This window comes from Pinus tabuliformis, chromosome 9, assembly GCF_031772625.1.
Source record: "Pinus tabuliformis cultivar Carrire ecotype Pingquan chromosome 9, CPIR1, whole genome shotgun sequence".
In the NCBI taxonomy this organism is placed as follows: Eukaryota; Viridiplantae; Streptophyta; class Pinopsida; order Pinales; family Pinaceae; genus Pinus; species Pinus tabuliformis.
Window position 1 is genome coordinate 1,598,645,260 of NC_142307.1, and position 21,128 is coordinate 1,598,666,387.

General features: G+C 40.6%; 1 protein-coding gene across 1 annotated transcript in view; it reads right to left on the reverse strand.

Annotated features, from left to right (window-relative positions):
- LOC149154861 (cinnamoyl-CoA reductase 1-like) overlaps window positions 1-21,128 on the reverse strand; it is a 71,607-nt gene that overhangs the window by 41,849 nt on the left and 8,630 nt on the right. The window contains exons 2-4 of the mRNA XM_089441223.1: window positions 18,856-19,025; window positions 18,156-18,341; window positions 17,632-17,794 (exon numbers count right to left, since the gene is read on the reverse strand). Coding sequence (XP_089297349.1) covers window positions 17,632-17,794; window positions 18,156-18,341; window positions 18,856-19,025 — 519 coding nt within the window. The remainder of the gene's footprint in view (window positions 1-17,631; window positions 17,795-18,155; window positions 18,342-18,855; window positions 19,026-21,128) is intronic.

Consider the following 21,128-nt stretch of genomic DNA (forward strand, 5'->3'; position numbering starts at 1 on the left):
AAGAGAAGAGATCAGAATCAGAGATGGAGAAAGTTCCCTCATGGTTACCATTGAATCCTCCATGTACTCAAGAGAAAGATCAGCAAAAAGAGGAAGATGAGAAAGTCATGATAGAAAGTGACATGAAGAATGATCCAGATCAGCAAAAGGACCAAGGATATCAAAGCTATATTGAGACATGGTTCCAAACAGTGACTAAGTTGCAGCAGTACTCTCTTCCTCAGCTATGTTTTGTACTTTCAAAGTCAGATCATTTTGTCTCTGAAAGTTGGATAGTTGTCAAACCATGCATGCCGAGCCTTTACATCATCTTGTCTCTAATCTCGATGTGCACATGGCTCCATTGGAAGTATTCCTATACTTGAAAATGATTTTGTTTTTCAAGTAGGGTAGGGTAGAAAAAAAGGAAAAATAAAGAAATGAAAAAAATGAAAATAAGAGAAAAATAAAAATCTAAGGTGAAAACCCCCTCGGAGGCGCCTTAGATTGGCTCATTGATTGAAAACCTCCATGAGGCGGTCAATGGGTTGGAAAGAAAAGAAAATAAAATAGAAAAATATCTTTGGGTGAAAACCTCCCTTGGAGGCGCCCAAGGCAGGCGATTAGGGTGAAAACCTCTATGAGGCACCCTAGTTGTTTTTCAAAAAAAAAAAAAGAGAAAAGAAAAAGAAAAAGAAAAATAAAGCTAATCATCATTGAATAATTTCATGTTGCAGCAATGACATTTCAGGTTGCAAGAAGGATGTTTCATGGCAGGAGGAGCACTCAAATCAAGGTCAAAGGAGTTTTTGTGCCTTCTACAGGAAGTTTCGTATCTTCTACAGGAAGCTTACAAAAAAGCCAAATTGATCTCCGAAGAGGACCTGAAGGCTTGGAATATGTCCATGAGGCCTACACTCATCCATGTTTCCACTCCTCACCCCTTTTCCATCATTTTTTCATGTCATTATGCTTCTTTCCTCAAAACTGTGTTTTCTACAGGAAGCTCTGTATTTCTACAGGAAACATCCTGTAGAACCTTTGGACGAGCCAAATTCAATCTCAAAAGTGAATCTGATGGTGGGAATCTGTTGATTAGGCCTACAAGCACTTGTGTGTCCATCTCTTGCCTTTCTCCATCATTTTTTCACCTCCTTGTGCTTCTCATTGTGCTTCTACAGGAACTTCCTGTAGAAATTGTGGGAAACTAGGCATGCATTTCAAAAAGTGGTTTGGTGAGCATGCTAGCTTCCTCAAGGGTTCAGAAGTCCTCATGCAGTCTTCCAACTCATCCTCCATCATCTCCATACCTGCATCACAGCCAAAATTCATTTTGTCATCCCATGCAAGCACATGCAAAAAGCTTTGAGGCAAAAATCCATAGAGCAGAATTTGTTTTTGCCATAACCTAAAAACCATGCATCCATTTGACAAACCGCTTTATGGGGAATTGTACAAGGTTGATGACAACATGCCTGAGCAGTTTCATGCAATTCCGATGCACGGTTTCCAAGAAATCCACCTCCATCACCATCAGCCATTTTTGCATTTTCTCCATAACTGTGCATCCGTTTCAAAACCTGTTTCATGGGGAGATGCACATGGATGATAGTAGCCTACCCAAGCAGTTTCAGTCGATTCCGATGCACGGTTTCCGAGAAATCGACCTCTGAAATCTTCAGCCATTTTCCATTTTTCTCAAAATCCGTGCATCCATTGATCACGAATTTTCTATGGGAGATGCATAATGATGATAGAAACATGCTCAGCAAGTTTCAGATCGATCCGCTTTGGCGTTTGGGAGAAATGTCGAAAACAAGTTCTGGTTCGGTGAAGATGCAGCAACAGCAGCTTGAACGTGCAGATTTGAACGTGGAAACAATTGTCTGGAGCTTGGATCCGGCCAGAGGACACCTGCACATGAAAAACACAATCAAAGATTAGCAGCCAAGCCATCATGCAATCATGAAATCAATGCATGCAGCAAGGACAGGCCACAGCAGCTCACGGCAACCATTCAACTTCGAGGTATGTGACTAATCTCATTATTCTATTGCATAGATTTAATTGGAAACTGCATAAACGAATGGAATGAGGGATTAAGCCACGAATGTAGCAAGGCTCAACTGATTGTCTGCTTCAGAACTCCGCCGGCAGCCACGCAGTGCACGTGGACAATGGACTCACGTAAAAATTGAAAAAAATGTAAAAAAAAAAAACAGTGATCAGAAGTTTAACTCTAGTGCAGTTGATTAACAAATAGAAGACATGCAGTTCATAAAATCACTTCAGTTCGAAAAGGCCAGCGTGCATGTGTTTTGCCACCTCACCACAAATCACGCAATCTATAGGAACACAGTCATTTACGGGAAAGCGACAAGTCTCAATTGGTTCGACTCCTACATGCAGTTGTACAAAGGATAATGTTGTTAGTTAATGCAGTGAATTAATTTCAATAAGAAAAACTCCGAGCTCCAATCCATCTCCCCACCGAGCTTAGAAACAGCCAGCTGTTCTACAGGAACAGCAGTTATAACTGTTCTACAGGAACAGTAGTTATGACTGTCCTACAGGATCAGCAGTTAAACTTTAGTTGGACAGTCGAGCTCCTAAAATCAAGGACACCTGTTGGATGATCGTTTTTGCATAAATACTGAGGCCGTAGCATTGTAGAGAAGCTTTTTGAACCTTGGCATTACTCTTGTAATTTGGAAGTACGAGTATATGTAAAGAATTTTGCAAAGGAATAAAATTGCTAGCAGAAGCCTCGTGCATATCACGGTCCAAATATTTAAAGAAATCAAAGGTGCAAATCATGAAGAAATGGTTATACCTCGACTTGTGTGCAGGTAGATTCAATGGGTGAATTGCAGAGGCGTTGTTGACGTAATCACTTTTGTTAGCATATCCAGATTTATAGTGGATTCCTTGCGTTGTTCTGATATGTTAGAAAGTTCAGTTCTAATAAATTTTCGCTATGGCATTATTTAGTCAGAGCTTTATATTGGAATCCGAATTTGTTCTGAGTTGAATGTAAAATGTGGGCGCACTTGTTTGATTGGTCTTTGAATCTGATATTGGAGGCGCATATACAAGATTTGTGTTTGAGTTGAAGGCACATGTTATAAGCTTCTACAAGTGATAGTTTTGAATTTGCCAATTATGGAGGTTCTGACTTGGGTAGATAATGATGATACATTTGGATAAGAACTGTGATGAAGTTCCTGGATATGGCAAGCTCCAGGCTTGCGTCAGTTGGATTCGTCAACTTCCAAGTAGCAACACAGTTCAAAAAGAAGGCACCCTCAGCCGCGCAGACCAAAACAATGAAGACTGTTTCTACAGGAAGACAGAGTCTGTTTCTACAGGAAGACAGAGCAGTTTCTACAGGAAAGTTTGAAAAGAGGGAAGCCAAAGGAGAAATCGGCCGAGATGCTAGCCAAGGAAGTCACCAGGGTCATCAAAGACAAGGGGAGAGATTTGGTTGCTCAGAGGATGAGCAACACTTTCAGTAGGGGGGTGATGATGAGCCCCAAAAATGTACAATTATTTGGGCTCATTCAACCTCCTAATTTGGCTTAGTCCACCATTCTCATTTGTTTATTGCATGTTTTTGGTTATTTTTATGTTAATAGAGTGAATTTGGTTAGTCATTATGCCAACAAGTCTAATGGGTGCTTTGTGTAGCCTTGTTGGTCAACTTGGAGACAAAATTGAAGGTCTTAATGAGCACTTGGCAGCCAAATTCGTGGGAGAACAAGCTAGAGGATTTGTAGGAAGGTGTCCCCCTCATTTATGGACCCTTACCTCGAATTCTCCACCATCAGCTCGGAGTTCAAAGGCCACCAAATTAATGAGCACAAGGGCAGCCAAGCAAGTCAAGTTGGACTGTTGTTAACTCCAAGTCTTGGGTAGCCAAGTCCCTAACTTTTAGGAGGACTGTTGGGTCCTCAAATTGTATAAATAAGAAGGCTTGGGGCCTCATTTTGGTTAGCTGGTGGGTAGTCATTTTGTGTAGCTAGTTAGTCAATTTGGGGATAGTTAGTTAGTCAATTTGGTTAGTCATGTTGTAGCTCGGTTTTTGCTCCTTGTAAGCCAGTTTTGGCATGTCATTAGATTCATGATTATTCAATAAAGACAGGCAGCTTTTGATCCAATTCTGAGTTTTTGAGAGAGCAATAGACCTCCTCTGTTTTGTAATGTTAATTTCTTTTTGTTTCAACACTTTAGTTCATTGCTTTACCATGCAATTTGAAATTACAGGTTTGCTGAGTTAGCTTTATGAATTTGAGTGAGTTTAGCTTATGGTTGAAATGTTTTTAGTTGCATCAGTTAGATTAGCAGGTTGATAACACACAGGAGCTCCAAGGAAAACGGTTGAGAAAGCCTCCACTGCCATCTCTGTTTGGAGATTGGAGTGCAGCCTATACCAACCACAAAAATACACCTTTCTTTACTTTGTGCTTGCTGCAACACAGTCACGGTTATGTTAGATTCTTTCATGTACTTCACACCTGCACTACACACCTTCATCACAGCTTCATGCACATTTCTCTTCACGTTTTGGATTGTTGTTCATTGAATTTACAAGCACAGGTAGTCTAGGTTAATGCATTTTCGGTTTGGTGACAGTCATAAGCATTTGTTTCATTTACACTGTTCTCTCTCGTTCCATTACCTTCTCCTCCATCTTGATCACGCATGCAAACACATCTTTGACCTCTGCTCCGCTCTGTTATCTCCCAAAGTCTTTCACTCCTCACGTAACTTCATTCCCTAGCCCTTTCGTTGACATAGCCCTTTGTCTTCCAACCTACTCCCCACACTCATTTCCTATCCTATTTCTCCACTTCTGAGCCATCACCAGCCTTATTCCTACCTTACACATCTCCCCCTACCATTCCATCACTCCTCCATCACTTCAAACACTCACGGTAGGTCATCCTGTAGCAGTTTGTAGACATCCTGTAGAAACCAGAGTATCCTGTAGGATCCCCTGCAGACATCCTGTAGGAGGCCACTCACTCGGTTGCTGAGCTTCTGAACGTGAGGAACCTCTGTGGATGGATGCTAAGGATCCCTAGGGACCTCTCCTAACCTCCCCAACCTTTCCCATGCTTTCCTTCCTTCTCCATCCCATCTGCACAACCAAACCCTAGTTAGCACAAAATCACAATCATTCCATACACTTAAAGGAAAAATACAAAAACATGTCTTTTATGATGCAAGTAGCTTAGATCCATGCATTTTCACTTATTAGAGGTAATGACAGCATTGGTAGAAGTTTTATTCACATTCTTTGCATTGTAGAGGTTAGACTAGTCAAATTAGGGTTTCCTAGGTTTACATGCTTTGATTTGCTTTCAGTTCAGTTTTGTCAAGTAAAGTAGCTTTCCTTTGAGAATAGCTTTCGTCCATCAATTAGCAAGCTTCTTCTGAGAGCCTATAGAAGTTGGCTTGAGCCCTAGCGGACTTGTGCCAGCTGACCAAGTGACAGTTGCGACAAGAGCTAGTACTTGTGCATATAGCACCGCCGCTTCCAAGTTTGTACGAACTACCGGGTTGATAAAATTAAGAGATAGGGAGCTCCAGGAGTTGTAGCATTATTGCTACAATACTGGAGCCCACCACGAGTCTTCCTTAGATGGTTCCTTAGAGGTTGTCGAGTCTTTATTATTTTCCTTTCGTGAATATTGGACCCCTTTGAACCTTCCCTTGCTATCAGAGTTAAGAATAGATTCTTCCTTTTCCTTTTTAAGGGTGAACTCACTAATGGGAGGATGTGTATATGACCCTTCTAGTAAAATGTTGAAGATGTCAGATTCCAAAATGTTAGCCTGCTCATCAATTTGTTCATCTTCACGCTCTTCCCCTTCACTTTCCTCATCCTCAGACGATGGGTCCAGTTCAACAACATTAGTTGGAGCCAAAGTGTTTGGGAATTGAGAAAAGCTCGACCTATCTTCTTCACTTTGCTTTTTGGGAAAGGGTTTTCCCTTTGGGATATAACTAGATTTTTGGGCCCTTTCCAAGGCGGTGATTTTGTTCATGATAACCCTGTCACGTGCATTGGCTTCTTCAGTGAACTTGTCCATTCTCTTGAGGATGGCAAGGAGAGTTTCTTCATGTTGATCTTTGGACTTCTCCTTCTTGACCTTAGCTCTAGCTCTAGGGTGGTCAGTGATATCTACCTTTGAGATTTGTATGTTTTCTTCAACTTCCATTGCTATATCTTTGGCTTCATTCAATGTGGAGGGTTTCTTGTCCCTTAACACATAGGTTAAGTGGCCACCCACCGCTTTTATGAACTTATCAAGAATATTAGCTTCAGATGGTTTCAAATGATCAGGTATATCTTTGACTACCCTATCAAATTTTTGAATGAATTCTCATACATCTTCCCTTCCCTTGGTTATTTGGTAGAATTTTTCAATGTTAAAGGTCCCTTGGGCATTGCATGACCACCTCTTCATGAATAGGTCTTCAAAGTCATCAGAGTCTTCTATGCATGCCAGGGGAAGGCTAAGGTACCAGTCTCTTTCTTGTCCCTCAAGTGATAGAGCAAAAAGCATCATGAGCCTATCTTCATCAAAGATCATCCTAGGGGACATTTGCCAATAGAATTCCTCAATAAAACCATGGGCAGTCCAAGTAGCATCCCCTTTGAACTTGGGTAACCATTGGTTATATTTTTCAGGTAGTGGTTTGGGATCATCACTCAATTTCAAAGGGGCAAAGACACTAACCAAGTGTCTTTCACTTTTGGTCATCTTGGGTTGATCTTGTTTTGGGTCAGTGTTAGAACTAGATGACATCTTCAGAGATGGATCACTAACTTTCTCAAATTCAAGGAAAAGGGCGATTCCAACAGGTGATGGAGTTCGCTCTCCCCTTTTTGCAGCAGCCCTAGTTAAAGGAGGAATGTTGTCGCCTTCAAGTAAACTAGGGGTTTGGACAATGAGTGGAGTCGCCAGAGGAATGCTTTATAAATGTCGTCAATGAATCAATTCCTCAATGATTCACTAGGGAGGTAGACCTTCTTCTTCCCCGGCAATGGCACCAAAATGTCACCACTCAAACTAGCAAGGGGCATAGAAGGGACTCCTAAGGGACAACTACTAGGTCAAGGGCAACAATGGAGGCTTAGCCCACTATCACCTCAGCTAAGACTCCCTACTCTTTACGGGCTTTCACCGATGGAAGGAAACCCGGTATACAGAAAGCCACTTGTGGAATATAAATCAACAAATGGATGCGAAGTAGCCTTAATGATCCTTTTCCTAGAAGAGGGTTAAGAATAGAGCTTACTTGCTTTCCAAGCAAGGTACAAAGATTTCTAGGATAAGGAGGTGAGCATTTGAGGGCTAGGTTAGAGGAATATGCCTTGTAAGGGAGTTTCCCATTCCTAAAATCCTTATCGAACTTGAATTCCCAAATGGTTATTGAAGAATTCACTTTTCAAAGGTATGGGACCACACGGGACCAAGTGGACCCAGCCTAGGTTAAGGAGAGAGAATCTAGCAACCAATGATGTTCTTAACCCAGACAAGGAAGGGGAAAGGATCAAAGCAAGAATTTCCAATTAAAAGTGTCAAATTGATCCTATGAGGTGCTAGCCTAGGGAATACTAGGGAAAAGTTTGATCTCATAGTTAGGGTTTGGGATATCTCACAACTCCACCATTGGAATGGCTTCAAAATTGGAGGAGGCCTTGAGGACACACCAGCGCAGTAGAGGCTAGGAGATCAAACTTTTTCTTTGGCTATTTTTTCAGGAAAGTGATGCCCTAGGTGACCCAACTTGGATAGACCTAGAAGAGAAAGGGAAAGGTGGAGAAAAATGTTCTTTGAGTGATCACCTATTGGTGGACCAGTGCCTAATCCCTTGGGGAGAATGGAGTCTAGGAGAATGATGAGAAAGGAACTCGTATTTCAGTCAAGGAGGCCTTAAGGACTACTTCACTTGGCCTTTAGGGAAAGAAGAAGAGACCTCAAAACTTTTATACTTCGCTTTGCAAAAAGAGATGGCTTATCAAGATAAATTCACTGGTGGAATTATCCCTAGGAGATTTCATTCACATACATGGCCCAAACATTGAGAGATGCTATATAGAAACAATAATTCCACAATTTCGCAATTATGCAATGCAATAATTAGGCCTAATATAGCAAAAATCCCATTCAATGCATATGACAAAAGTAAAACAAGAATAACATTAAATGTGTGCACTTACATGTAATAGAACATATCCATCCATCAACAATTAGACAATAAAGAAGCTCCAAGGTAAAATACTCCAACCCAAACATCAAAATTCATCCATGCTCCAATTCATCACCCCAGAAAAAGTGTGAAATTCTCTAAAGAGAAGAATAATCCAATCCAAAGTGATGATACAAATGCATTAATCTCTCCTAAGTCACCTGACACGGGGACATGAGACACGAGGATTCGAGTGTCGGACACGAACACGCTGACCCCCTGGAACAGGACACGTTATAATATATATATATATATATATATATATATATTGTTTTACTAATATATATATATATATATTAGTAAAATAATATATATATATATATATATATATATATATATATATATATTATTTTACTAATATATATATATATATTAGTAAAACAATATATATATATATATATTAAAAAGTAGATATTTCTTACACAAATTCTCATTCATGATACAAATTCATTGATTCAAACATAGATCTTGATCTAGATGTAAGTTTTACAAAGTAACATCATGAATACAAATACAATTGTGACATAATACATATTCATTAATGATCCAATCGGAGAAAGACAAGATAATGTAGTTTTCTCAATATGTCATCAAAATCAAAATGTGTTACATAGGTAGTAGCAATGCCAATGGCAGATAGAAATAGCAAATACAAAACAACTGCAAGCCTCAATGCAGTAGGTAGCTCATGAGTCATCAATCATTATCATCAAAATCTGCATCACTGTACTCATCATCATGGTCACCATTGCTCTCCTCTGCTAAATCCTCCTCGTCTATATCCAATGTCATCTCTGCATCTGCTGGTGTGGAGGACGACACCTCTATAGTATCATCATCATCAAAAGTGACAGGCTCTAGCATTGGCTCATTAAGATCCAAGTTGGCCAATGCCAACACAACATTGTTGTCCAAACCCATATCATCAAGAAAGACATCCCACATCTTTGTCTTTCCCTTCAACCATTCATCCCTCTACCTGTAAATAAGACAAAGGTTGTTGTGCACATACCCCATTATCTCTGCCTGGGATTGCTCAAGCCTGCTCTTCTTGACACTATACAAATTCCCATATGTGTTCCAATTCCTCTCGCAACAAGAGGATGAAGTCACCTGAGAGAGGAGCCTCATGACTAACTACTATATAGGAGGGCTTGTTGCCCCATGAGTTGTCCACCAAGAATAGGGCTTCTTAGCCCCTGTCTCTAATCACATCATATCCTGCAAATCGACCAGTGCTAGTGGAAAAATCTGCAGAGGCGTCCTCCACCTCATCAAGGGATGCTCTATCCTGAAAAATACGCCTCAATGCATCTTTCCTCCCTTGTGAAATTTCACCATCCATGTGAGGAGGGAATCTGTGGGAAGGTCCACCATTTAGCCACTCATGCCTGTAGTATTTTGGGTTCAATGGGTGAGCCAAACAATGTAAAGGTGTGCAATTATTGTCCCATCTGCTGACAAGAATATCCTGTATTGTCCAAGTGCATCCAATGATTTCAAGAAAACTGGACCATTCAAGGAAGACACCATGAAGTTGATGAGTGGGTGTCGTGTTGGATCTGTCCATCCATCAGAAACAATGCTAACCCCAGATGTTGGCCATGTTGATTTAATAGGCTCAAGCATTTTGTCCACCTCTTTCTTTGCCTTTGTCAACAATGTGGTTCTAAGCTTCTCTGACCCAAGAGGCACATACCCTGATGGAGCCCCTTGAGTTAGAGCTCGGCACATCTCAATAAATAAAGGTGAGCGTGCAACATTAAAGGATATGAAGTTCTGATAGAAAAAAATGCAATGGTGAGATCAAGCTCTTCCCGTTTCTCTTTCTGAAAAATCTTTTCCATTGGACCAAGTGCCATTGCCTTTCTTTTTGCTGCTTGTCCCCCACCAGAACTCTCAAATGGAAATTTGTTGTTGCTTTTCCTCAAGAATGAAAGGGGATCATCATTCTTGTGTTTTTTAGATGTAGCAGCCACCTTTGCCATACCAACATTGGCCTCTTTTTCCATTTCTCTCCTCTTAGCTAAAGACATCTATGTACATGCTGCAATTCCACAACTTGGTAAAGCCAAAAAATGAGTTTTCACACGGTAATATGTGCTCATGAAATGATTGTTGCAATAGTTGCATTTCCAAGAAAAATTGCCTCCTCCCTTCATCTTACTTCCTGGCCCTTGCTCTCTTGTGACATATGTCCACAAGGGTAATTTGTTATCTTGAGGCTACTGTCTTCCCTCAACCTTTGAAGTTGTTATTGCAGCCCCACTTCCAATATAGGGAACACTTGCAGACCCTGATCAAATTGGAACAAGAGGGGCATCTCCAATGGGGACATTCTTCCCCTTCCTTTGCCCCTTCCCTGCTGTCCTTGATTGAGCCATGAATGTTGTAAAAAAATAAAGAAAAAATGCACAAATTTGTAAAAAAAAATGCAGATGCAAACTGCTGTAATAAAAATGATAAAAAATTAGAGACAAAATGCACTTACCTGTTGCTTGAATTGCTTCCAAAATGCTCCCACACCCTTTGCTCTTCGCTCTCACAGAAAATGAGAAATGTGATGTTAGAATGGCCCAAATCGGCCTTTTATCATTGCCGGCAGTCCAAAAAGCGAGACACGTGTCCCAGAATCAAGACACGTTCGTGCCCCATTGGGACACAATCAGACATGATCCGGAGGACATGTGTCCCACCGAATCGTGTCTAATTCGCTTGATGCCCGGAAGTGTCCATGATAGGCAAACTACAATACTCAATTACCAAATGACAAGGCATACATTTAAGTTCGGGAGGCCCACCTTCAAACATACGATCATGATAGGTGGGTGAGGGACCACATGGTTGACTGAGGTGGCGGAGAAGTGGCACAACAAGCTAGTTGGTAACTGCTGGCTGCTGGCTGAGGACCATCTTGGAGAAAAAATTTCTCCTAGGGAGATCACTCACAAAATGGTGGGTAACAATGCCCAAATGGATCTTCAATACATGACAATGACTCAATTGACTTGTAGACTAAATGATAAGCCCTAGAAGCTCTCAATGGGTGCTTGACCTAAAAGTAAATTTCCCTTGAGCATGAAACCCATGCCTCAAGATGACAACAATAAGTTTATTTTTCTCTTTACATCAAATACATAAAATCATGATTACATCTGTCATTATGAATACCAAACCTAGTTACATATTTCAACAAGAACATGGATAGCAAATTGAATGACCTAGTAGAAGGAAAATGCCACAAAAAGATGAAAAAAGAAGAAGAGATAGACTCCTAGACACAATCAAAAGAAGCAAAAGACGGGCACACTAAAGCATTGAAAGAGAAGCAAACAACAAAGGCATATTAAAGAGAAAACAAGGAAGGATGAGAAAGAGAGTTTGAAGAAGCAAAAAAACAACATAGAAAAGAGACATGGATGGAGAGAATGTTGCACTAGCAAAGAGAATGGCACAAAGAAAAATCGAAATACGAAAGAAATATGGTGAAAATGTAGGAAAGAAAAAGCAAAGTAAGAATAAAACTATTGTGTTCAACTTGAAATGCAGATGCACTGAATTGAATCCATAAAATAACATCCCTAAAAAAATGGTCCTTCTTGAGTAATGTATTTTTTATGTGAAAAGAAAATGGTATTGGTCACGTGTTTTTGAAAGGGCTAGATTAGCCTAAGATGAAAATTTGAAATTGTATGTACCTAAGTCAAATGTTGATATAAGCCCTGATGAGGCAAGTACACCCCCATAATTTGTTATATTGAAAAGTTCATGGTGTTATTAGAAACCATTCAATAGTTCCTGGTTCGTGGTCAATGGAAACCAAAAAGATGTAACGAGGGGTTTTGGTAAACCAAAAAAAGTGTCATGAAGAGAACTCATTGAAGGAGACGAAGAAGTGACAAGTTAGGAAGAGAAGCTACACAATGCACAGAACCACCAATTTGAGGCAATCCATACCTGGCAAAAACACCTATCTTAGTGGTAGAGGTAGTTGTGAAAATTCCTGAATCTAACACATCAGAAACCCTACTGCAATTGTTGGTTTACAATTTCCTACTTGTTCTTTACATTAACAAGTTATTTAATTACATAAACATCGAAGTAAACACTATTGCAACCTTTACAAATATACGGATCATGCACTGAAATTTACAGAGACAATAGCACAAGGGACACCGTTATTTTTTGGACAATCGTCCCCGAAAAAACCGATGCAGCATATAGAGGGTTTGTATTATTAAGCAGATTTCGTGAATACAACAAGGGTGCCAGAAATTGCTCACCCAACAAAGAATATCCTCGGCTGTAGTACCTCTATCCGGAGACAGATATTCCGGCAAATCAGCGACCGGATGATCAAACCCCACAATGACTCCGGTTGTTCCCTATGCTAGATAGTGAACGTTGCTCCAAGCACTACTCTGGAACTGCATCACTCCTCCAGGAGTTGTGTCACTCTCTCCCGGCTCAGAATCTGTTGATCTGCTCCCAGTCAACCCCACAGAATCTCCCCAGAGTTGCCTCTGAGGCCCAATGTCAGCCTCTATGGCTTCTGTGTCACCTGCATCAACCCTCTATGTCCTCTGTGTCAACTCTTCAGCTTCTGCGTCAACCCTTCTAGGGCCTGCACTGTCTATCCCGGCACTTCATTGCCTCTCTGCTATGTATTCTTTAGCCTCGAATAAATATCCCTTGCTGAACTACCCCTCGCTGCAACTCTGATCACTAACTCGATTTCCTCAGCAAACCCCACCCTAGGAAATCAGATTCTTTAATCACTTGGTGTGTCTCCAACTGGCCCTCAAGCCTCCTCTTATACTTTTCCTGTTGACAAATCAACGACCGAGATTAAGTCCCTAATCAATGGCTAAGATTAGAACTAGCTTGATCCTCGTCACTTAGAACTTTCTCACCCATATTTTATTAATACACATTAATATTTTTATTTTCCTAAGTTTAGACTTAGGAACTCATTAAAAATATTAATTATGTTAATAACTCTTAATCCGGGTGGAATTTCTCCAAATGATTTCTGGGTCTTGGAGATCTCATGTGCCTTAGCCTCTCCACCAAATTTGATGGCTAGAGCACATCCGATGCTACCCAAAATCAACACTCCCTCTTAGCGAGGAATGTGCTCTAGCAATGCTTCACCATAGAAGCATCACACTGATCCTCTGCATCGGTCCTCTGTGTTGATGCTTGGCCTGCTGCCCTACATCCATTGCATTGTTGCTTCCTGTACTGCTGCCCATGACACTGCCACTGCCACTACTACATTTGTACTGCAGCTCCCTCTCAACATGCTGCCCATAGCACTGCCACTGCTAATTGTTGCACTGCAACTCAGTTACCAAGAAGTAAGTAACTGACTTCACCCAAACATTGACATCCTGGTCAGTCTGGAAGCCTCGTGATGCTGAAGCTACCTTTGTTGCTATCCTGTGCTCCCTCTGCTGCCACTGCGTTGTTGCAACCTCTTCTGTGCCTCTCGCACTGCTGCAACTTCTATTGTGTTGCTACAGACCTATGCACTCTAGCGCTGCCTTGCCGCTCCATCACACCTTGCTCCACCCGACACCTGTCATCATGCTACTATCTTTAAGGGCTCTCATAGCCGGAAGTGATCTGAGAGTTTGGGCACCTCAAGGATCTTGCCCTACTTCTGTAGTCCTCTCGACTACAGCTCTATGTCTCCCCACCTATTCTCTAGAGGCACATGAACGCTCATGGCACAATCGTCATCAGTCTCAACATCCTTCTCCTCCTTTGCTGGAGAAGCCTTTGAGTCGGAAGCTTTTCCCTTGCCTTTTTTCCTGGGGCACTGAGAGGCATAATGTTCCAACTCCCCACAGTTGAAGCACTTAACCTTGGAGATGTCTTTCTTCTTCCTCTTCTATACCCCCTACTGTCCCGCTGATGCAAGAGTTGCATCCTCCTCCTCCTCCTTCTTGATTCGAACTCCCTTACCGCTACTCCCCGCCTTGGTCAATCTCCTAAGCTCTTCCTGTCGAAGAGCTACCCACATCTCCTCCCAACTAGGGAGAGTCGCTCTACCCAAAATGCTTTGGACAAATGTCTCCCACTCCTCGGAGACTGCATTCAGGGCAGTCCTGACCATGAAATCTGGATCCAATGTAGACCCCATGGAAGTAAGCTGGTCGCGAATCCCTTGCAACCTGAGAAGGAAGGGATCTATCTCCTCCCCTTTTTGCATCTAGTATGACCTCAGCTGATTCTCCAATAACATCTTTTGTTGCACGGAAGAGTCTTGGTATAAGGTGGTCAGGGTCTCCCACATCTCCCTTGTTGTTGTCTTCTCAATAATACGTGGTATTACATGATCCTTGACCTCGTCTAGGATCATGCATTTCGCCTTCGCCTAGGCCTCCTCATACTTCTCATTAGCATCAGGGTCAACTGGGACAGCTACTGTTTTCAAGGCATAATCCTTGACGTGATGTTTATCCAGGATTGCCAAGATCCTGGCCTTCCAGATGACAAAATTGGAAGCCCCATCCAATCTGTCCTGATCCCTCAATCCGTTCACTGCCATCTCTGCTCCTCTTCTCTAGACTCCCTATGAGTCTTGATCTCCCTCTAGAAAATCCTCTGACCAACTGTCGAATCGCTCCTCTCCAATCCTCCTTTGCTGCTACAATCCGGATTTAGATTTCTTGGCTAGAAATCCATCGAGGCAGTGATTCCCTCTACCTTGGTTCAGTCTCCTTAGACATTATTCTGCACTGACATAAACAATGTCCCACCAGCTCCACAAATCAAAATCTGCACAGCTCCCTTAGCCCCGACAACTTGAAGAATCTGAGCCCTTTAGGCTCTGTGCAATCTCTGCGTGGGCTAAATCTGCTCCTCCTAGCCAACTGCATCAATCCTTCCTGGCTCAGAAGGATGACGTGGCTCTGCGTGAGCCTGATCTGCCCTCCTTTGCCTCTGCACTGGCCCTGATGGCTAACGCAACTACTGCATGGGCTCCTCCCAGCTACTGCGTCTTCCTCTCCCAGCTCAAAATGTTGACGCATGCACTGTGTGAGCCTCTGCGTCACACTCTACACTGTGTGACTCCTCCTCTTGCCTCTTCAACTCTAGAACAACACTGTCTCTCGGGACAGCTGCTTCTCTACTGCAAATTCTCAGATTTCTCGGTTGGTGCCTTCAGTCGCCTATGATCTGTAATCGCTCTGATACCATGTGAAATTTCCTGAATCTAACACATCAAAAATCCCTACTGCAATTGTTGGTTTACAATCTTCTACTTGTTCTTTACATTAATAAGTTATTTAATTACATAAACATCGAAATAAACATTATTGCATCCTTTACAAATATACAGATCATGCACTGAAATAAATAGAGACAATAACACAAGGGACATCGGTTATTTTTGGACAATCGTCCCCAGAAAAACCCAATTTGGGAAAACCGTTGCAACATATAGAGGATTTGTATTATTAAGCAGATTTCGTGAATACAACTAGGATGCCAAAAATGGGTCACCCAACAGAGAATATCCTCGATAGTAGTACCTCTATCCGGAGACAGAATTCCGTCAAATCAACAATCGAATGATCAAATTGCATAGTGAATCCAGATGTTCCCTATGCTGGACAACAAAAGCTGCTCCAAGCACTGCTCTGGAATTGTGTCACCCTCTCCCGGCTCAGAATCTGTTGATCTGTTCCCAGTCTACCCCACAGAATCTCCCCAACACTGCCTCTAAGGCCCAGCGTCAGCCTCTATGGCTTCTGCGTCACCTGCGTCAGCCCTCTACGTCCTCTGCGTCAGCTCTTCAGCTTCTGCGTCAGCCCTTCTAGGGCTGGCACTGTCTCTCCCAGCACTTCGTTGCCTCTCTGTTATGTATTCTTCAACCTCAGATGGAAATCCCTTGTTAAACTGTCCCTTGTTGCAACTCTGATCACTAACTCGATTTCCTCAACAAACCTCGCCCCAGAAAATCGAATTCTTTGATCACTCGATGTGTCTCCCACTGACCCTCAAGCCTCCTCTTATACTTTTCCTCTTGACGAATCAACGACCAAGATTAAGTCCCTAATCAACAGCTAAAATTAAAACTAGCTTGATCCTCGTCACTTAGAACTTTCTCACCCATATTTTATTAATACACATTAATATTTTTATTTTCCTAAGTTTAGACTTAGGAACTCATTAAAAATATTAATTATTTTAATAACTCTTCATCCGGGTGGAATTTCTCCAAACGATTTCTGGGTCTTGGAGATCTCATGTGCCTTAGCCTCTTTACCAAATTTCATGGCTAAATCACATCCGATGCTACCCAAAATCAACAGTAGTTAGGAAGATTGCATTGAGACACTGATGGAGAAAAACAAAGTGTGGAAGAATTTAGTGAGATGATAGTTAGAGATAAAGGGAACTCATGGACAATAGCCCATGACGATGTCTTTTGTTCCCTGGTAATTTGATGCAAGTGCATCGAGAGCAAGGTTATGAGTAAGCCAAAAACCCAAAGTGAGAAAGATGATGATGATGATGATGTAGGGGGAGTAAAAGGTACAGACATGAAAACTTGTGATGGAAGAATGGCTGGCGAAACATGTATGAGAAAGAGTTTCCTAGAAAACTGGCAGATACAATGGCTAGTTATCCATGTATTTTATGGATGGTTACTTTTCTATATGGACTTCAACTTTGTTTATGGTTTTGTAAGTACGCGCTGAAAAATGAAGGAAAACAAGTATGAAGAATGAAGAAGACCAAAGATCATAGAAGACAAAAATCGACAAAGCACATTCGTGAAGAAGTTTGAAGGAAAAGATGAAGGGATCAATTCAATGAAGATTGCATGTTGAGATCACAAGTACTCATTAAAGGGGAGTATGAAAGAATCACTCTTACTTGTGGTCATAAACGATGGATAAATTAAATGATGATTTGCAATAATGTACACTAATTCTATGTAAGAATAAGAGATGAGGTGAAATGAGAGAAGTTAGGGACAAGGATTTGTTGAGAAATTCATGGAGATATTTGGAGATAGTTATGCATTTGGTTTGAACAAAATATCTTATTATAAAATAGTTCTTATGGTCACGTATAGTTATATAAAGAGACCATTTGTACAAACAATATACACACGGATATGGGTTAATAATATAATTCCCCTTCAGGGGGTTTCTGGAGCATATTTCCTAGTGTCCCTTGCTTTGTATATATTGTTGCGTTTATTTTGCTGAGATGTGGTGTTTTCATCATAGACAAGAGAAAATTTATATTGAGCATTTATACGAGATATTAAATGATATTTTGACACTGTTGCTTGATGAAAAGTAAAATGTATTCATGTACTATCCAAGAAGATAATTAACAAAGTCTATGTCAGTTACACCTTACCATTCAGAAGCTTGACAAGAATTAAAGAACTGGCATTAAGCTTTGGCTGTAAAATAGGCCCAAGAACCAAAGATGGACAAATGGATATGAGGTCAAGGCCACTTTCCTCTGAATAATGCCAAGCATCCTGCTCTGAAACTGTTTTTGCCATGTAATACCAATTCTGAAGCAAAAAACATACAGTAATAATAAGAATATTGTAATTAGACTGCATGAGTTTTCCTCATAAGAATTATGCTATCATACGCTCAAGTTTTACAGCATAAATGGATGATACAATTTCTATATGTGCATTAAGCTGCGCAGTTCCCAGAGTTTAATTTGTGAGTACTGAATCATATGATTGAAAAACACATTTAGTCATCTTTGTCTCAAACAGACAGCAAGCATATATGACAAGTTGACAACTTAGTCATAATTATATAAAATTGTCTCCCCGAGGGCTAGCCTACCAGTTCAAGTAGATGGACCAGAATGCAAAGGTTCAATAAAACTAATAAGATGAATAAGATCATGAATTTTACCTCGGTTTTCCTACAATATTCTGGATCTGACCAACAGCTTTCATCCACAAATTTATCCCTAGGGCGCTTTGGATCCATAAGAACAGCACCCACTGATGATGTCATAATTACACGCTTCACTTTTGACACTGAGCATGCTTTCAATACATTTAATGTGCCCTTTACAGCAGGATTAATGACTTCCACCTGAAGCCAAAAGAACCATTACACTGTCCATAAGGAATGAGTTCTTCATAATTGATACCATGCAACGCCAAAGGCAATTATAGGAGAAATGAGCAGCCAAAGATGACAGAAAACCAAGTTTATAATTATCAGGTAATTCTTATTACGATGTTAGGGACTCCACTCTGGATGGATTTAACATGAATTTATGAAACAGAGCTCATAACCCCCAATTGAGCATTGCAACCCACTAATCAGGTACCAATAAAAACCCTATCTTCATCTAATACTAAAAGATAGTATCTATATAGTCTCTTGAATCCAGTTGAAATTTATTTGTGAATATAAAAGTTAGCTCCAAATAACAACCAGACTAAATAAAATTTTCAATTATATTCCTAAATTTAAGACATCAAGTACAATGGCAAATAGAATTGATGCTCTAAACGTAGTAGAATCAAACACTTGGCTAGATGTCTAAACATAAATTAGAAATATAAATACCATAAAACTACACTGTTGGAGAAAATCTTGCCTCTGGATTGGAAGCTCTTTGAGAAGGAACTGGAGATGCTGTGTGGAAAACTCCACTACACCCGTTTATTGCTTCTAAAAGTGAGTCATAGTCCAACAGGTCTGCCTTAAGAAGTTTTAGTCTCTCTTTTGCCCCTTCTATGTTCTGCAAATGCACATTTTTTTCATCGCCTGTAATCAACAATTTTACTAGTGAATTGAATCTTCTCCAAATAAAATCATATTTCTTTGTATTTAACGCCATGACTTTTGAATTTCATTTATATCATTGTGTTCCAAATTATGAATATGCTAACCATAAAATGTAATTAATTTCCTGTGAAGATAACAAGTTAATTATTATTATTTTCTATTGCATAGCTAAATAGGATTTTTCTTTTGTTCTCTCATTTTGAGCTGGTCAGAGTCCAACCGAGGGCTCAAACCATAATTCTTAGCTCTTTCTTTTTCCCAGGACAACACATGAGAAAATCTCATTCAGTTCTGCTCTGAATAAAGGATGAAAGTAACAGATCTAGCACCATGCAAGTTTTTTAAAGCTTGGATTGATCACTGCATTATTGTTTCTGAGTTCCAAATGTTTCTTTGCTGGAGGTATAGTTGGTGATAAGGACTGTACACCTCTTCACAATATCTTCTTTTGGTCTCATGAGGTCGTATGTAACAGTTCCACCAAAGTTACTTATTAACAATAGTTGTTGCCACATTGCTCTTCCAATAGCCAAGTCACAACAGAGCAACAGTCTGCACTGAGCAGACATACTACTACACAACTTCATTCTGTGTTAGGATCAAAACCTGCATTCTGAATAGAAAATTAAAAAGTGAAGGTCACGACAAGAAACTCGTAAATAGATTGTGATTCTGAGTGCAGTCAACGATGCAGTCTTCTCAATTGTGTAGCAGTCCACTATAAGGGATCATAGGCTTTCAGGCTAATGGGTGCACTACTGCAAAGTAATTTGCCCGCTGCAATGAAATAGTCCACATGGTACTGATGTCAATATTTATCAGTACGGTTGTGGTACTGATGTCAACATTCATGCAAGGTCTAACTCATATGTTATAGATCGTAAAATGGTTAAGTGTTGAGACAAGAATGGTCTAAGGCTTGGGGAAAGGTGAAGGCATTGTTCATAGGCTGGAAAGGCCAAGTTCAAAATGCCAAGCAAAGGGTTATTTCATGGAGCTAAGGTATGAGTCACTGACCAAAGGGATGAGTAGCCAAGCAAAGGAACTAAATGTTGAGCAAAGGGATCCATCGCTGAGCAAAGGCTTGGGGCAATGGTGAAATGGTAAGTGTTGGTTTGCTGAGCAAATGAGGATTGTACTTGATAAGATGAAAAATCCTATTGTTTGAGAAAAGGACATAGGCAACAAAGTCCCAGACATCGAGCAAAGGGTAGGCTAATCACCAAGCTTAGGGCAGGACAACCCAGCAAGGGAAGTATAAATCCATTGAGAAAGGAGACCACCAAGCAAAGTGTGACTCTATTGAAAAGGCCATGTATGAGCTATGACACTGCTAAAAAGGCCAAGTATGATCCCATCAAGCAAAAGAAAGTGGTGCTTGGTAAGAGAGAAACAAATCAATGCTTAGCTAAATGGGTAAGCAACTTTACCTACTCACAGCAAGCAAAGGACAAGCATCCATTGAGCAAGGGACCCAATCATTCACCAAGCTAAGAATAGGACTAGACTTTTGGGCCCTAGTTTTTTTCCAAAGTCTTGGAAACTCATATACTCTAGACAAGGAAACTGAATAAGTTGGCATAGAAAATATAATGGTGAGAAAAGAAAACTAGATTTTGAGTAGAGTTTTTCGAGTTTATGGAAAAATCTAGAAACCCTGGGGAAAAAACCATGTTGAGTAAAAAGAAACCTAATTGTCTAATAAGCCAATCATAGAGTTTCACAAGCCAATCACAGATTTCCACATTGAAGGCATGTGGGTACCATGTCAACTAATATAAGGGTTGTTACCACCCAAACATACACTCAAAGATATTTTGGTCCCTAAATGAAGTGCAACCCTATAGGTGTGAGTTTTTGTCGCATCAAAAGTGTTCTAGTCTCGAAATTATGTGGAGAGGCTAAAACACAGGAGTTCTCCATAACCCAAAAATCGTTTCTGGAAATTCCACCTAGAAGTGTCTCAATTAGATTATTAGCCTATTTTTAAATATTTCCTAAGTCTAAACTTAGGAAAAGTGGTTAATTAATCAGTATTAATTGAGATAAGGTGTGAATCATCTAGAAACTCACACGGATCGA